Source organism: Nylanderia fulva, unplaced genomic scaffold (genome assembly GCF_048542155.1).
Source record: "Nylanderia fulva isolate GAGA-0341 unplaced genomic scaffold, ASM4854215v1 Scaffold123, whole genome shotgun sequence".
NCBI lineage: Eukaryota > Metazoa > Arthropoda > Insecta > Hymenoptera > Formicidae > Nylanderia > Nylanderia fulva.
In genome coordinates this window covers 245,178-265,185 of record NW_028189443.1, presented here as the reverse complement: position 1 = coordinate 265,185, position 20,008 = coordinate 245,178, and the positions used below count along the sequence as shown (strand labels likewise).

At 35.6% G+C, this 20,008-nt stretch overlaps 1 protein-coding gene across 17 annotated transcripts in view; it reads right to left on the bottom strand.

Moving 5' to 3' along the window:
• The window catches only part of LOC114930817 (uncharacterized), a 118,532-nt gene that overhangs the window by 87,381 nt on the left and 11,143 nt on the right, over positions 1-20,008 (bottom strand). The window contains exon 1 of one of the 17 annotated variants that reach the window (XM_085479569.1): positions 12,707-13,644. The exons of the other annotated variants lie outside the window; for them this stretch is intronic. Within the exon in view, the coding sequence (XP_085335695.1) occupies positions 12,707-12,763 (57 nt within the window). The 5' untranslated portion in view covers positions 12,764-13,644. Of the gene's footprint in view, positions 1-12,706; positions 13,645-20,008 lie in introns of those variants that run through there. 17 annotated transcript variants of the gene reach the window in all.

Genomic DNA, 20,008 nt, shown 5'->3' with positions numbered 1-20,008 from the left:
ATTTTCGCTATAAAAAATATCCGCTTACGGCTTTCATACCAATTTATGTTCTTATATATTTATAACATTAATTTATATAAAATTAATTTTCACACATTTTATCAACTTTAAAAATAAAATTTTTATACTTTTCTAAAAGACAATATGTCGATTTTTAAATGATTGTATCTGACAGATCTTGTGTCTTTAGAAAAAATATGTAACTTTGCATGATTCATATACTGAGTGTCCCAGATTTACCGGATTACCCTTTAATTGCAGATTCTTGGGATTATTTGGAAACGATTTTTCCTCAGCAAAAATGTCGAGGCATCAATAATTATTTGAGTTGACTATATGAATGATTGAAAATAAAAGATTTTTCGCCAACTAAATCTTGTAAAAATAAAATATCAACAAAACTACATTTTTCAGTTAATTTGATGTCAAATTCAATTTAATAGAATTTTAACTTAAAGCTTAGTTACAAAAAGATACATAATGGCAAAAATTGGGAGCTGACAAAAAACGAATTCTCTCTCGATATTTTCGTTGAGGAAAAATCGTCTCCAAATAACTTCAGGAATTTCCCATTAACGAATAACTCTGGAACATTGTGTAGAAAAAAAAACCAATAAATGCAGTGAAGTTTCAACTATACTTCATTCTTTTCCTTATAAGCAAAGAATTTTACGAACGACCTACATACGTAGTATATTCCCCCCATTAGTCAATGGAATCTATGAAAAATATATTTTTGTATTTTGATAATCACAGGATACTCATTTTTTATTTAAAAATCGATATTGTTCAACTTATTTCTTTCCGTTCGTCTTCATATACAAATCGCCCTTTGATTGAGAATCCCGTTAAAATTGAGTGCCTGGCGCGAACTCAAGAAACGTACTCAACGACGCCATGTGACTGGCATCGTACGACCCTCAATTATTTATATCGTTCGAAGAGAAAGAGAGAGAAAAAAGAGAAAGAGTGAGAGAGAGAAGGAAGAGCTCAATACGTCGGTAAATCTTCTCAAGAAGCGCAAGGTGAAGGTAATGTTTTACGAGAAGTAAAAACTTTGCATTTCAATAGATGTCATAAAATATTCTCGCCCACCCTATACATGAAAATAGGCATCTTCTCGAAAAAAATTATTAAAATAATATATATAATTTAAAATAATGTGTAATATATAATATATAATATATGTAATATATAAAATAATATATATAATATATATAATATATAATATATAAAATAATATATAATATATGCATAATATATAAAATAATAATATATAATTTAAAAAATAATATAATTTAAAAAAAAAAAAGGTAAGACTTTTCTCGACCGTACTGGCAAATATTATTTATTAAATCACAATATAATTTTAAATAATAAATAACTTTAATTAAAATATTATACAACTTTAATCCGTGAATATTATATAAACGCACACAAATGCGCGAGAAATTTCTTCTATTCCCGAACATGTCGATAAATTAAAAAATGCATTAAACTCCCCGCGAACCGAAATAACGCCGGATTATTTACGATGAAATATTCGTATCGATAACCTATGCTTTCTCTCTCTCTCTCTCTCTACGTTCGTTCGCCACTAATAGCCACGGATTATGTCGTAGGCTGGGTTAAGTCCCTAATTAATTTCTACACCCAATTTTCCGATCCGCTACCGTGATTTATCGCGAGTTGCGGCTTACGTCGCGTTCAATCGCTCTCATTCTCAAGCCACAAATATTATCCTAATCGGCAATATTTTAATACAACAATTACGACGTTCAATCTACCAACCGTACCTAATTATTCTCTCACGTGGCTCTCGGACACGATTTTTTAAGCTCGAGATGTTGCTCGCGTGGCGAAGCTCGTTAGCGCGAAAGCGAAAAAGGTGATGTAATTCGTTTAAAAATACACAATAGTCGAGACGCGCAGATGATGAACCCAATTAAAGTGTATCGCGCAATATATTTCACACGGAGTTTCTTGATACCGTCACCCGGTGACCTTCGATCGATGAGCTTGCACGAGGCTTTCCAAATTGAAAATAGCCCCACATACACGCACATATGTACATGCTCTACTTGACGCGTCTCAAGTTTCTCCTATACATCACCCGAACGTGTTCGCGATGGTGAAGCGTGAATATGCATAAGATTGATATAAATATTTATATGCAAAATTATGCAACGCCAGAAATTTCTCGCCCATTTTCAATTTCATCCTATATAAGCAGTGTTAGCTATTATCTAAAATTATATAATTATCTAGATATAATTATCTAGATATTCTAGATTATCCAGATTATCCAGATAATTATATAATTTTAGATCATTTTTTATTACCCTATATGAAGATGACGCTAAAACTTTATTTCTAGACAATCATCTAGAGATTTATCGTTTACTGCTTAAGTTCTACTATTTAAGTATTTTATGTGCTATGATTTCAAACCAAAATTATCTGAAAATTATTCTAGATAATTTAGTAAAGATAATTTATTAATATTAGACACTTGTGTTACGACCAGTGTTATGCTTAGATGATTTCAAAATCAGCTAGATAAAGATGAGATAAAAATATGTAAATACATGTTAGATAAAATAATGATGATTTTGTTTTATAAATATATATTTAAATTTATTGATTACTCTTATAATTTTGTTTTATATATATCTTTTAAATATAAATATATATAGATAAAAGATAAAATTATATGAGGATCTAGATAACTTTCAGATAATATTATTTTTAAGATCGCTATATAAACACAGTTATAAAAATGTAAATTATAAAAGAGATGTAAAAATATATTTATATTTTAATTTGTGAGTTTGTATCGCTTACTGCTTAAATTCTACCGCTTAAGTATTTTATAATTTTAGATCAAATTATCTAAACATTATTCTAGATAATTTCGTAAAGATAACACTTTGTTCATCTAATTGAAAGATACAGATATAGATAATACATATATTTGTATTATCTATATAAAGATAAGATGGCGCCAAAGTTTCATCTAGATGATCATCTATATAGATAACAGCAAACACCGGTCATCTTTGTCTAGCTAATTTTGAAATCACCTAAGCACAACACCGCGTTATGTATTTTATAATTTTAGATCAAATTATCTAAACATTATTCTAGATAATTTCGTAAAGATAACACTTTGTTCATCTAATTGAAAGATGCAGATATAGATAATACATATTTGTATTATCGATATAAAGATAAGATGGCGCCAAAGTTTCATCTAGATGATCATCTATATAGATAACAGCAAACACCGGTCATCTTTGTCTAGCTAATTTTGAAATCACCTAAGCACAACACCGCGTTATGTATTTTATAATTTTAGATCAAATTATCTAAACATTATTCTAGATAATTTCGTAAAGATAACACTTTGTTCATCTAATTAAAAGATGCAGATATAAATAATACATATTTGTATTATCTATATAAAGATAAGATGGCGCCAAAGTTGCATCTAGATGATCATCTATATAGATAACAGCAAACACCTGTCATCTTTGTCTAGCTAATTTTGAAATCACCTAAGCACAACACCGTGTTATGTATTTTATAATTTTAGATCAAATTATCTAAACATTATTCTAGATAATTTCGTAAAGATAACACTTTGTTCATCTAATTAAAAGATGCAGATATAAATAATACATATTTGTATTATCTATATAAAGATAAGATGGCGCCAAAGTTTCATCTAGATGATCATCTATATAGATAACAGCAAACACCGGTCGTCTTTGTCTAGCTAATTTTGAAATCACCTAAGCACAACAGAGATTATTCGCGTTAATTCGCGCGAAGAGAGCAGACTCGACTCTAATGCCGGATCGAATCGATCCCTATCGCGCGATGTCACCGATGCAAGTCGACCGATAATAACCCCGCACGCAATAGTGACCCCGTACTCGACTCGCGATCGATCGCTCGACGTGCCGTTTTTAGCAGACGCGAATTCAACCACATTCTACAAAGCGAGAGAATAGTCCATCCTTTCGACGACGTTAAAACATTCTCTCCGACATAAAGAAAAAAGAGAAAATATATCGGCGAATGAAAAAAAAGAGAAGCCAACGAAAAGATAAAAACGGAATGAAAATATGGTTGAAGTAGAGTAAAAGCTCTGTGCACTCGCGCAATATTATTTCCCAAACGATGGTCGTCGATTTTTATCCGCTGTCCAAAAAATATTTACTTAATATTTCTTCTTATTGTTAATAGTGACACAATATGATATATATGTATAATATATAGGTTTCTAAATAAGTGCAACAATTTTTTAAATTATTTTTTGTCGAAAATTAAGGGAGATTAAGAAATAAAATTTGATGAATTATTCTCCATTAATAAAAAAATTAATATTTTTTAATCTTCTCATTCTGCAATAAAGAGATGAAACTAACAATCCCTATTCAATTTTTTATTAACTTTTTAACGGATCGGAATCTGATGATCGAAAAATATGCGTTAAAAAGCTTGAGTTCTTTTTTATTTCTTTTATTTTTGACATATATAAAAAATTCCCCTTGATTTTCAACAAAGAATCATCTCCTAAATTTGTTCGCACTTATGTAGAAACACCCTTTATATGAGTTTTAGAATCTAAAGTATATTTAAGAGAAAAAACATTAGCAAGAATTTCCGGTTAATTATAAGCCTGTTTTTTCCTACCACACTTTCTACATTCGTTTTAATTCTCCTCTTTGTTTCCTCTCCTCGAGGTGTATAAGTACGTGCTTGTTCCATTCTAAGTAAGGCGAGAAAAGTACAGAAAGCGGAAAAGTACGACACGGATATTAATGGAATTGTGTGTACGTGAGAGAGAAAAAGAGAGAACGATATTTCCTCTCAAGCTTAAAAGCTTTCATCTGCTTCATTTGCGGATGATGATGTGTGCTCGAAAATGGAACATCGTAATCGATAGAAAGACTACGTATAACAAATCGGGTATAAAAATATACGTATTTAATAATGCTATGTCACTGCAAATACTTTACCAATGACACAATTCGCTTTATTACATCTTATCCACATACCAAAATATACCTCAAGATTGCATATTTATTCTTTATTGACAATACCTCATCATGATTTTTAGAATTGCAACGTTCGCTTTTAATAAAAAAGAAAAATTGATATCTCGATATCGCGTTCTCGAAGAAGATTGGCGCTTTAAATTCCCGCGTGACACAGATAGTGTCATTAAAATTCGAAACAGTCTGAAAATATTTACTCTCAACCTATTGTATATTTTAACATCTTGAATTTTATATCTCCGTCTGCTCTCTCTTTCTCTATCTCGTTTCTTTTATTACTGAAGAATCACAGAGCGAATTCCACGTTTGCACGTTTAGCCGCCACTCACCGTGTATTTCCCCTGGACGTTTCACTACATTGATACCCCGGTTTTTCGTCACAAAACTAACTGCGCCAAGTACCTTTTCTCGCGATCGCACGAACTTTGCCGGACAGAAAAAAATCGCAAGGAGAGACGTGGATTCGGCGTGGCCGATGGCGTCGGGTCCGCTCGATTCACTGAGAGAGCGACAGAGAGGGAGACTGGCCTAGGACAATATTAGAACCGGGTTCTCGACGGACCACCGCGCCTCGTCCGTCTATATCTCGCGAGCCTCTCGTCTCTTGATCTTGGTCCATCCCACGCTCCTCGTCTTCTCTCACCCCGGTTCAATCCGACCCGACGTAATATCCCGCGCGGAGAAAATTACGTTACGCGTATTCATAATCATTAATAATAATTCAATAATAATTTTCTAATTATTAATAATAATTAAATGATCATTTTCTCTCGCATTTATTTCTTTCATTCTTTAGGGGGGTTAGAGGGATTTGATGAAATTAAATCTCAAGTATGAGATTCCATATTATTTAAAGTCTTGGTAGTACACCAAGAACAATACATGCACAATGTTTATTTCCATCGAAATAGTATATTGTGTATCAAGTGCGGAAAGTTGACAATTGGTCACGAATGCGACCACCCACACGAGTGAACAATTGTCAATCCGCACGTAATACACATACTATTTTGTATTACAAGTGCAGGCAAAGTGGCTTTGTGCGCGTTTTCTGTGCGCGAGGTGGCCGATCGCACGCCGCTATCTTGCGGCGGCACGGTGCGGGAATAGTCGTGTTCAAAGTCATTGTCCACGGCTGAAACCGTGGGCAATGACTTTGAACGCGGCTCAGCCGTAGGCAATGGCTTTGAATGCGGCTTATTCACTCACCGCGTCGCCACTAGATGGCGGCGTGGGAAATCGGCCGCTTTCCGCACAGAAAACACGCACACAAAGTGCCACTTTGTCTGCATGTGTAATACAAAATTAATTTTTGGTGGAATATACGCAGTAACATCCGTGTATGGCTCTTAGGCCTTTCTTAGTTGTATATATATATATATATATATATATATATATATTAAATAATAACTAATAATAATAATAATATCATGTACATAATAAATATATCATGTACAGGTATCCCAGACTTATCACTTGTTAATTCACTTGGAAGATTCCTGAGGTGATTTAGAGACGATTTTTCCTCAACGAAAATGTCGAGGCATCAACAATTTTCGAGTTATAAGCGATTTTAGATAAAAACAAACTTACAATTAAAAACGATTAAAATATTAATAAAATTATATTCTTTAGTTAATTTCAGATAGAGTTTACTTTAATAGAATTTTAATTTGAGGCTTAATTACAAAGATACATGATTGGGAACATGCGAAAAATGACGATCTCTCTCGACATTTTCAGAGGTGGAACATCCTGTATATCGATGAATGAGAATTTTTTATAAAAAAATTAAATTCCTTCTAAATTTTTCTGGAGAACGATCGTCGCAGAAGAAATTGTCATAACTATATTTATAGACACGGGAACTTGACTTTTCTCAGATTCATTCTGTTGAGTAATTAATCGTCGACTTTTAATCGTTCATCTTACCTACACATACATATGTCGGAGATGATTGCATCAAAGGAGTCTTATATTTCTTTTTTTTTTCTTAAGTGGTACAAAATACGATCGTGATGCCTCATACAAGGTCTCCTTACATTTCCGTTACACGTCGCGCGTGTGACACTTCTCGCATTAATTATTGCGTGTGTGCGTACACGTTCAATCCGCGATTGGATATGTATAGGGTGTTTCTAGATAAGTACGAAGCACTTTAGCGAATTCTTTGTCGAAAATTAAGAGGAATTCTTCATATAAACATATACTCCTACATCCCTCTTTAAGAAATTACACTCCTTCAAAAAGGAAGGTTTCTAATTTTTTTCTTAAATTTTTGACAAGTAAAGAAAAGTAAAATTTGATGGATATTTTTTACTAATAAAAAGAATACTTATTGATATTTTTTAATCTTTCCGTATCGTTATAAAGGGATGAAACTAACAACCTATTCAATTTTCTATTGCAACTTTTTAACAGACTGGAATGTGGACATTTAAAAATATACGTTAGAAAGCTAGGATTCCTTTAGAAACTTTTTTATTTTTAGCTAATATTTTACTTTATCTTAATGGAGCTGCTCAAAATAATCTCTTTTCGTGTCTATGATATAGCAAGTATCTCAAAAATGACTCATTTACGGACCCACATTTATTAAGATTTTTTCCTTATTTTCGGACATATTAAATCCCCTTTTTTTCAACACCCTGTATATTCGATATCCGATCGTGAAACGCCCGCAACGACATCACAATCGCACTCGACGCGACCTCGGTCGAGATCGTTACGCGATCGCGATACAGGTAACAAGTCGCAGGTATGTATGTACGTTCACAATGCTCACGTAAGACGCCCCCGTTTCTTCCTCCAGCGTGCGTGAGTAAATCTAACGCGCGCGATAAGGCGCAGTTAGATTTAGGGTCAACGATACGAGATGCCTAAGCGATGAGGCGAGTCCACCTGACATTATTCGGCGCGTGGGCGTGTCGCTTGGGTCAATGTTAATGAATGTAGCTTCTGTTAGCCGTAATCTTTATCTAAGATCGTCGACGACGGATAAGTGTGACGAGTGTTCACGCTAATGTCTTCTAATTTTATCTGACTGACGGTTACCATTTTTTTTCTCATGACGCTCTTTTAGTAGAACGCAAAAGTCAAAATAAAATGTCAATTTGGGTAAACATGACGTCAAATTGATATTATTTTGACTTTCTGTTCTACTTGAGTTTATATCGAAAAATATGTTTTTAACTAAGTAAAAAATTAAGAGATAATACGTGACAGAATATGAATAATTATTCATATGTATTCAGCACACATACACGTGTATTATTCGTCATACATTCTGTCATGTTTCCCGCTTACGCTAGACGCATAAAATTAGCGAAGTATTCGAAATATAACGAAAAGACTGTCTTGTAACAGCCACGCATGTTTTTTCGGCACTGAGTTGCAGCTCTGGAATTAATTAACAACCGCTATCGCTGCTCTTGTTACGACGTTTAATCGTAAACCGAGAGGCGTCGGTTACAACCCGAGCTTCTTGCGCGCTCCCTCGTGTCTTGTTAATCTCGTCCATTTATTAAAGAAGATCACTTGAGTTATTCGCGACGTCCGCCGCAGCGCACGTATGCAAAAAGGAGTCATGCAGTGGCGGAATTCTGCCTGCATCATAATAAATAAATAAGAAAGAATCTCTAAGACGTGTCTGATATGTGTTAAAATAATTAAAGAATGGATAAAATTGTCAGTCAAGATTCGAATCGCGAATTCAAGTATACAACAAATATAATCTCGATTTCTGGAGTTCTCTCTAAAAATATAAAAACATTAATTCTGCTCTTTGACAGATCCCGCAATATGAGAACCCCTGGTATAGCGGGTAACAACTCGGAGTCTCCACAACCTGGGTGGTCAGAGTTCAAATACCGTCCGTCATCTCCGGAGTTTTCTGATACACACACGCCATAGTTTCGCCGTGATTCAAAACACGCTCTGATCTACGGCTCCCTTGTGCGATACGTTGGAGCATTGTCAAACTTTTCATGCAAAATGTTAGATAAAACTGTGCGAGGTATTTAAATTGGAGACATTCAAAATTCGCGATGAATCCTTCTATCAAGATTCCCAAAGATTCCGCATGAGTTATTTTGCTAGGGGCTAGATACGATTGGGACTGACATTTTCTTCCCCCTTGGGTGTCAAATCGCGTTGGATTATCAAATTTTTCATGCAAAATATTAGATAAACAACTGTACGAGATATTGATAAATTGGAGACGTTCTGGATTCGCGATAAATCCCTTTCGTCCCGAACGGAACCATCAAGATTCCCAAAGAAGATTTATCATGGATTATCTTGCTAGAGGCTACATACGATTGGGACTGACATTTTTCTCCCCATCGGGTGTCAAATCGCGTTACATTGTCAAACTTTTCACGCCAAATATTAAATAAAAAAACGGTGTGAGGTACTTATAAATTGGAGACATTCTAGATTCGCGATGAATCCCGTTTCTCCCGAACGGAACCATCAATAAGATTCCTAAAGAAGATTCATCATGGGTTATCTTGCTAGAGACTAGATACAATTGGGACTGACATTTTCCTTTCCCTCAGGTATCAAATCGCGTTGTATTATCAAACTTTTCATGCAAAATGTTAGATAAAAAATTATACGAGATATTTATAAATTAGAGACGTTCTGAATTCGCGATGAATCCCTTTCCTCCCGTACAGAACCATCAATCTTGTTAGGGGCTAGATACAATTGGGACTGACATTTTCCTTCCCTTCGGGTGTCAAATCGCGTTACATTTTGACGTAACTCCCCTTGTACGATAAATACGATGCGTGCGAACACGCATAACACAATTGGAGGCTCGCGGATGAACCAGCTAGAGAGAACAAGACCGCAATCAGCAGCTACGTGACTTTCACTGACGCTTCGGTTGCCGTCGATACCCGATCCACGGCTCTCTTTCGCTTCTTGCGGGACCCCGCGGGGGTTGCGAACGGGGGAGAGAAGGGAATAATGGCGGTTGTTAGAGCGAGTAAAGATCAATTCGGGTGTAATAATGTCGGGCAAACACGCAACGCGAAGGTCCGCGAAGGTCCAAGGACCCGCTGCACCTCGATATTGACGTATCGAGCGGCGAACTGCCGCGCTAAGAACCCGACTTTCATATCGGCGAACTATTTATAAAGCACATCGAGAGAGCGCGGTTTTTATTAACAATAAGACCACCAGGCTCAATGCACACCGCGGAACCAGAAGCGCATTCTTCTCTCGTTCGAAATTCAATTAAATAGTTCCATCCGATAAAGAGTAAGCTGGCAATACTTGCCGCGAAAGAGGTAAACCTTACTTTATTTATTTTTAAAGGAGTATATCAAATTAGGTGTGTTACAAAAAAAATCGTAATGAAACTTGACACAGACATATGAGGTAAAATATGAAGAAATCGAATGGCTAAATAAGTAGAAAAAATCCTGATCAAAAATCAGAAAATGAATCCGCTGGATTGTATAACGGCAGTGCCCATTTGTCACTCATATAATCTAATTTTGGCAATAGAATAATGTTGTTCGTGAATAACCCACTAAATAATTGTTGGCAATTGATCAACCAAAGTTTCTTTTAGAGCTATTAAATCTCTTCATATAAGTTTCATGACGATTGATTTTGTACCACAAAATTTTCCTAATTTGATACCCAATTTGGTTTCCCAAATTACTCCTTTAGCTTTATTTGTTTCCAGATCCAACCTGGAATAGGTAATCAAACATTGCGTTACATCGTCAATTGAGAGGCTACTGCAAGAGAAGAGAGAGAAAAATACAGTGTTACGAGGAATGCATTATCCGTACAATAAGCGAATGGAGCTTTTACGGACGGCCTTCCCTTCGAAGAATGTGTGGTCTCGGTCGATATTTTTTCCCGAGGTGTGCGCGAGGTAAACGTTGAACGCGCAAATATTTGCGAGTACACACTCACTCTCGATACTCTTATTCTATGAAGTTAAGAGCGCGCGACCGATATTTCCGGTTGGATCCTAAAAAAAAAAAAAAAAAAAAAAAAAAAAAAGAATTTCATTACATTTAAATGTGTATCTAGCTGCACTCTGATTACGAGAGGACATTTTTTCCCTGGGTCGAATTTCCGATCGACGGCTCGTCATCATCGCATCAGCCTTTGTCGTTATACTTCGCCGTCTAATTTCGGCGCTATTCTGCCTATTAATCTCGTGAGACTTGTCCATCTTTTTGCGTGGATGATTATATCCTGCGTATTCGCAGATAAATACCAGGCATCTGCTTCCCGAGTAGCCGCGAGCTACAGCTCGTCAAAGGGAGAAAGAGAGAGAGAGAGAGAGAGAACTCCGGCGCTCTCGCAATTAAAGCCTCGAGCATCCGCTTAAGTTACGATTGTTACGGAATTAAAGGCGCCTCTCCGCGAGAGAACGTAATCCCCGCCGGCTGCGAGAATCCAACTCCGTTTCAAACTATCCGCGGTATTCATCATAAACGAGAGGTCTCGCGAGATGAAAAAAAAAAAGGAGATTTTGCATTAGATATTCGAGATAAACGGTACTTTTTCATGCGAAACGGCTTTTATGTAAAATTATTCTTGGAAATCTCTCTCTCTCTCTTTCTTTCTCCTTTCAGAGATTTATCAGAGACTCAGAATCCTCTTAATCCGTATTACGTTTACGTACTTTACAAGCGCGACAAGAGCTTGATTTACGCTTCCTTTAATTATGCTCCTTTCACATGTGACACATCTGTCAGACAGATCGAAACGCATATAAGAATTAAGAATCCTTGGTACTCACCATGGCCATGTTAGATTGTGACGTCAGAGGCGAGAAGATATATGTTGACAATTTTTGCGTGCTATTTTTAGATGAAAAGATATTTTGAAATACAAGTTTAGATAGTTTTAGATACTTTTAAATTATTCGGAAAATGAACTTTTTCTCTTTATAATAAATCAACAGCTATAAAATGACTGTAACATGAGGCCTGACAAGTATATAGTCTTGTGCAGTCATTCCGCATGACAAAGTCTGATGTTTCAATTATTTTGTTATTTTAGTTGATTGACTGCCAAAAAAATAGTTTTCGGAGTATTTTAAAGCGTGTTAAAATCATCAGTCAAATAAAGATCAAAAGTCAAACCCAAGTAGCAAACTGATGTCATTAAATGTCAAAACGACGTCTAATGACATCTGACGTCAAAATGACGTATGCTTGCTACTTGGGAAGTTATGTTTCATCAAAATATTCTTTTACCTAAAAATAGCACGCAAATATATTTTCAATATGCATTTTCTCGCTTCTGACGTCACAGTCTAACATGATCGCGATGAGTAGATTTGATGAACTATCGAGGGAATAAAATAGTTTCCGAAGTATTTTAAAAACGTGTTAAAATCATTTAAACCTAAATAGCAAACTGACGTCATTAAATGTCAAAATGACGTCTATAATGATGTTATTTGGCGTCAAAATAACATCTAATGACGTCAAAATGACGTACGCTTTCCACTTGGGAAATTGTGTTTCACCAAAATGTCGTTTTACCTAAAAATAGCACGCAAAAATGTTCAACGTGTATTTTCTCGCCTCTGACGTCATAATCTAACATCGCGGTGAGTAGCAAGCAGCCTGAAGTTAGGCAGAAGTTAGGGTACAAACCTTTTTCCGGTACGTGCTCGGCAAGCAAGCCCATTGCGCGTAACTCGTGTGAACCATTGTGAAGAGATTTTTCTCGATCTTGATCCTGCTCCTTATAGCGATTGTATACGCGCTTCGTGATGACTTGCTCTACAAACAACGCACAATCGGCCTCAATGCCGGATGCAATTTCGTCTCATTGTCAGTATTGATACACCTAGCAAGTTTTCGCACCGAGTTCTTCACTTTCCCCTACGTTTTCGAAGAAATAAAATTCAAAACCTGCTTTTCTCAGGAGGAGAAACGATCCTCCTTTTCACCGATCTCTTTCGTTTTCTCGATAATTAAATTTAAATTTAAATTTAAATTCGCGCGCGTCGATCGAACGAGGAATTCATCTCGCACTTTGACATTTCCGAACCGAGCGCGACTTCCGTGTTTCTCAGCAACCATGCAGGACGAATTTACACGAGGAACTCATTCTCCAAGTTCTTACGAAGGCGTTCACGATATAAATATCTCGTGGCACACGTAGCACAAAGCTTTCCCTGTTTTCGCGCGAAAAAAAAGGTCGCTATCGAGTCTTGCATCATCGATATGACTCAGGCGTTCGCGTTTCTACGCTGTTTCGAGCTGCATCAAATCCGGACACGTTCATCGATCATTTAACACCATTTTTTTCATCGAAAATAAATCGTTTCCGCACAACAAATTCCGCCGCGATAGTTCGTCGTCGACTATAAACGAGACAACGACGCAGATTCGATAGAAGCGTCATCGGTCCCCGCTCGTCCGCGTTATCGGAAAAATGTGGCGGGAAATTAAAAGTTCATCAGACAGATAGCGGATCGCGGATCCCGATAACGATCCCGCGCGATCGCGATTCGATAAACACGCGTAAACACGTGCGCCTGTAGAACGTAACGACGATCGAGAGCGGCTCTCGATCGTTCACGGGCGAGGAATCGCTGCCACTGGCCCAAGAAACGACGGCGCGGTCGCCTCGACGCGGCGAAGGCATATGGGACCCTCAGGCCCGTCATCACGAGGCTCCGCCGAGGCTCCTAGGGAAGAACCAAAATACACCGAAAGACGGAATATTGACCGATGAAGAGCTTTTGTCGCGCAATTTCGGGTCTTTCAATTTTCATGTGTAAAATCGAATTTTTATTTTTATATACAAGATGTGTCTAAATAAGTACGAAGAATTTTAGGAGGGCGATTCTTTGTCAAAAATTAAGGGAGGTTTCTTATGTACCTTTATATTCCTCCCTGAGGAGTTACGCTTTTCTAAAATGGAAAATAAAAATTAAGTTACTTTTTTCAGACAAATTAAACAAATTAAACGGAAAATATCTACCAAGTTTTATTTTTCTAATTTGTTTAAAATTTGAGGAAAAATAACTTGATTTTTATCTCCTTCTTTAGAGAAGTGCAACTCCTTAAGGAAGGATATAAGAGTATATGTTTATATACGAAAGTTCCCTTAATATTGTATTTTTACTTTTATATACATGATTTATCTAAATAAGTGCGAAAAATTTAGGAGATGATTCTTTGTTGAAAATTAAAGGGGGTTTCTTATATAAACATATACTCTTATATCCCTTCCTGACGAGTTACACTTTTCTAAACAGGGAAGTAAAAATTAAGTTACTTTTTTCTTAAATTTTAGACAAAAATCGAAAAAAAATTAAACTTAATGGATATTTTCCGTTTAATTTTTTTAATTTATCTGGAATTTGAAAAAAAAATAAAAACTTAATTTTTACCTCCCTCTTTAGAAAAGTGTAACTCATAGAGAGATGTAAGAAACCTCCCTTAATTTTCATAAAGATTCATCTCCTAAAATTATTTGCACTTATTTAGATACATCCTATATATTTATAATATTGATAATATACAGTGTTCCAAAATTACCCAAAATCCTGTTAAAGGGGAGATTCCTAAGGTTATTTGGAGAAGATTTTTCTTCAGCAAAAATGTCAAGGCACGTCATCATTTTTTGCATGATTCAATTTTTTCCATCATATGTAACTAATTGTAAGCCTTAAATTAAAATTCTACTAAAGTAAACTCTACTTGAAATTAACTGAAAAATGTGGTTGTTTAATATTTTATTTCCACAAGGCTTAGTTTGCGAAAAATTTATTTTCAATCGCTTATAACTATTATTGGTGCCTCGACATTTTTACTGACAATGAGAAAAAGTCGTCTCCAAATAACCTTAGGAATCTCCTCATTAACAGGATATCCGGTAATTTTGGGACAGCCTATATATTTATCATATATATATTAATATAATATATTAATTAATAAAAAATAATATATTTAATTTATAATACATACTATATATATATATATATATATATATATATATATATATATATATAATCAATGAATTGAAAATGGAATAAAAATAAAATAAAAAATAAAGATAATTTGAGAAAAGTAAAAATTTTAAAATAAAATAAAAATGGAAGGATTTAATTTAAAAAAACCTAAAAATTTTTGTATATAAAAATGTGATAAAATCGAAACGAAAGATTCGATAAGAAATAATCCAACTAATCTTAAAGAACGCGGCGATGAATCTTAAGAGATAAACGCGCGATTTTCGGGGTCTCGGCGGGGTCGGACACGCTCCTGGTCACTAACTCGTTCTACGACGATAAGTATCGAGAGTAGACGACAGGGCTGCGGAGAGGCGTAGTCGCACAGCGGGGCCCTGTTATGCGGGCGTAAGCGAACGCTAGTTCGAAACAGGGCGAGCACATTCTCTTTCTCAGAGAGAAAGAGCAACGTCGACAGGGAGAATGCAGGCGTGAACGAGTAAGTGAGTCATTGACTCTCTCTCCTTCTCCTCCCTTCGGAATGACCAATGATCTAAAGTGCGCGAGGGACCCCTCTTGCGCCCATCGGATACACAATCGTCGTCATATATACGCACGTACGTATGTATGTATGAACAACATCGGGGTCGTACGAGTGGCTCGTCAAAATGCTATTAGCGGCCATTTGCCACTCGCCTTCATTCAGAGGCCCCTCTCGCTGCGGAAACGTCGCGACGAGTCATCACGAGAGGTGGCTGACCTTCATCGCTAATTTCTAAGCGGAGTTATGGGATTATGTAAAAAAAATAGTATATTGTGTATCAAGTGCGGAAAGTTGACAATTGATCACGAGTGCGGTGGATGGACGCACAAGCCGAATGCGAGTGCGACCACCCCACACGAGTGAACAATTGTCAATCCGCACGTGATACACATACTATTTTGTATTACAAGTGCAGGCAAAGTGGCTTTGTGCGCGTTTTCTGTGCGCGAGGTGGCCATCTTGCGGCGGCACAGTGCGGGAATAGCCGTGTCCAAAGTCATTGTCCACGGCTGAAGCCGTGGGCAATGACTTTAAACGCGGTTTATTCACTCACCGCGTCGCCGCTAGATGACGGCGTGGGAAATCGGCCGCTTTCCGCACAGAAAACACACACACACAAAGTGCCACTTTGCTTGCACGTGTAATACAAAAAAAAATGACATAAAAGAATCTCATCTTAAACCCAGTGACCTGAATACTCGCTGACGTAACTGACAAGTCTCACGCTCCTTTTTGCATTTTAAACGATTTTGGGGAATAGAGCTTCGCTCTTCGGAATTTTTCATCGACGTCAAACGCGCGAGTAGTGACTGATATGAGGTCTGCTCGTTACACTGGCTACACTAGTTCAGAGGTTGTCTTTTTTGCTCGACATTGGAAGGAAAAAGATAACCTCGGAATTAGTGTAGCCATTGTAGCCAAAACGAACATACCTATAGATGCGCAATCGAAGTGCTATAAATGCGCTTCATAAGAGAATTCCTAACATAAAATATGCATGTACAAAAGAAGGTTCTCTTTTGCCCGTCATCGGAGAAGCGCGTTCCAAGAACGCCGTAAACACCGGGTATATATCGTATAATTACCGTCACGGCAATATATTCCCCCTGACCTTGTCGTTATCACGTTAATAACGATAGAAACAAAGGTGTTATCAGGTGCTCGGAATTGCGCCGTCCATTATTCATTAGACAGCGGCGGCGGCTTTAGCATTTATTTACGCGCGGAGATCGTCGGGGCAAATTTATGGCCAGGCATCAAACTTGCGCTTGTGCGATCGAATGTATACAGTTATTAAATCCTTGGCAACAGTCAAGAATGGTGTGTTTCGCCCCTAAGGACGCCGAGAATTTAATACCCCCGACGCTTCCTTTAGTCGCCACTTACACAAATATATATGTATATATAATCCATTAATTTATATGCGTTATATATTTTTTCCACGTTTATTAATTAATTATTATAAAATTTTAGTGATAGCTCTTTAACCCTCTGTCAGCAATCATTTTTTTATACTAACGCCATCAGCAGACTGGATCTTTAAGTTTACGTCGTATTACTTTTATGTTCCAGACCTTTAAAAAATCCAAAAAATTCTGAATTATATATTTTAATATCTTTATTATAACATCCAACAGATTTTAAAGCCTGAAAATTTGAACAGCAATTTGAAGAAATGGAAACTTGCTTGTACCTTAAAAGATCTAGATTACGAAGAGTTAAAGAACCTTCCCATAAACTAACGTCATTAAACGTCAAAGTAACGTCATTTTGACGTCTAATGACGTCATTCGATTTATTAATATTTCTATTTTAAAAAATCCAATAGATTTTAAAACCAATTGTTTATACAAAACGAAATTTGAACAGCAATTTGGAAAAAATGGAAACGTTTGTGCCTTGAAAGACCCAGATTGCTGACGGGTTAAAGAAGTTACTTCCTAAGTAGCAAACTAACGTCATTTTGACGTCTAATGACGTACGCTTACCTACCTGGATTCTTCATATTATCGAAATCGTGTATAATTCGCTTGTGCGACATCTTTGGGTATCAATACTCCGGCTAATGTTTTCAGCTGAGCTAAAGAATGCTAATAATATTCGTTGTCGCGAAAGGAAAGATAGTGTCCCACTGAGAGTATTGGGACATCCCTGGGGCCGATGCCGCAATCATTGGCGTAGCCAGGTGTCGGGGCGCCGACGCCTACTCTTATGCAACCCGGCGTGCAGGGCTGCAAGCGCGCTGCGCGAGTCTGCAGGCGGCGGCGGCGATCGATTACTTTTACGGGCGGAAAGGAGTAAAGCGCGCGGCGACTCCGCCTCGTGCTCTTCAAGATCAAGAGAAAGAGAGAGAGCATGGGATATAAAATTGAAGATGTTAAAATATACAATAGATTGAGAGTTAGATGTTTGTAGACTGTTTCAATCCTCCGTCAGCAATCTAGATTCTCAAGGCACAACACACTTCCCTTATTTCTTATCTATTAATTCATTATTAAACCATTTTTTTCTCTTAATTATTATCATCGAAGAGTAATATCTCCGTCAACAAGCTGGATCTTTTAAGTTCATCCCATATTATTTTTATGTTCTAGACTTTCTAAGTACTTCGCACTAATCTTATGTAAAAATGGATTTCGATTAATCAGCTGGTTTTTTTATATGTTGTAGTTTTGTTACTTGCGGAACAAAACATGTAACAGCTGCAAAGATAAATAATTAATAATTGCTGACAATGAGTTACAACCAGTTAAACAACTCGCAAAGCGAGTTTTTCGTATTTGACTGGTTGTAAATCAGTAGCTGTCTATTATTTAACTTTGAGCCTATTACATTTTTTGTTCAATAGATAATATTTGTGCAACATATAAGAATGTTAGCTGGTTTTTCCAAAATTTAATTTTATATAAATTTAAAAACCCCGCACTTAATCCTGTATAAAATTAAATTATTGTTAGTATAATCTGTTGGTTTCTCATATGTTGCAGTTGAAAAAATCAGTTGATTTAACCGAAATCTATTTTTACATAAGATTAGTACAAGGTACTTTCGTTTTGTATGAATAATTGAATTCAATTTTTTACTTTAAAACCTATCGGATATTGTAATAGAGATATATTAACAAATAATCCAGAACTTTTTGATTTTTTAAAAGTCCAGAACATAAAAATAATATAAAATAAACTTTAAAAAAATCCAATTTGCTGATGGCTAGTTTTTTCTTTATAAAGGAACCGGTGCAATCTATATTAAAAATTGTCACTAGAGATTTGCAATGTTAAGCATGAATTTACAATACCTGCGTATGCGAATAATCTCACCTGGTGGCGAGAATATATTTTTAATAAACTGAAGAAAAAATACCAAGAGAGAGATAATGTATTAATGACACAATGTCGTTGTAGATTGTTTTAACTCTCCGTCAGCAAACTGGGTCTTTTAAGACACAAGCAAATTTCCATTTTTCTTATTTATTAATTTATTATTATACATTTTTTCTCTTAATTATCATCAAATAGTGATATTTAATTAACCCTCCGTCAGAAAACTGAGTTTTTAAGCTCATCCTATATAATTTCTATATTCTAGGATTCTCAAATTTCGCTTTGTATGAATAATTGGCTTTAAAATCTGTTGAATATTCTACTAGAGATATTAACAAATAATCCAGAATTTTTTGGGATTTTGTAAATGTCCAGAACATAAAAATAATATAAAGTAAATTTAAAAAAAAATCCAATTTGCTGATGGCTAGTAAAAAAATAATTGCCGACAGAGGATTAAAACTAATTTTAATAATATTATCCAAGCAAATTTCAATCTTCAACTAGAATCGTAATCAAGTATATCAGTTTTTCTTTATAAGCGAATTATTGCAATTTTATATATATAGGGTGTCTGACATAAAGTATCACACCAAAAATATATAAGATCTCGTTATTTGGAGACGATTTTTCCTTTGCAAAAATGTCGAAGGAGGCCATCATTTTTTGCATATTCCCAATTTTTTCCATCATATATCTTTACAGAAAGTATTGATGTGTCGCCGGTAAAGAATAAATTAAGAAATTGTTGTAAACGATCCAATTGGCTTCAATAATCTTTATTAATTAAATATCATAGAAATTAATCCTATCTATGATAGAATAATAAAGGCTGTTTAACTTAGTTCGTGCTTTATCATTCTTACGAAATATTTAGCTGACACGTTAAAATTATATAGAGAATTATAACATGTAGAAGTTTTGTTTTTATTTTATTTGAGACTTGAAAAAGACCTAAACCAAAGGTCGAAACGTAGTCTGTAATAAATTTCTGATATTCAACTAATAAAGATTACTGAAGCCAGTTGAGTCGTTTACAATATAATTTCTTAATGTATATTTATAATCTTAAATTAAAATTTTATTAAAGTAAACTCTACTTAAAATTAATTGGAGAATGCGT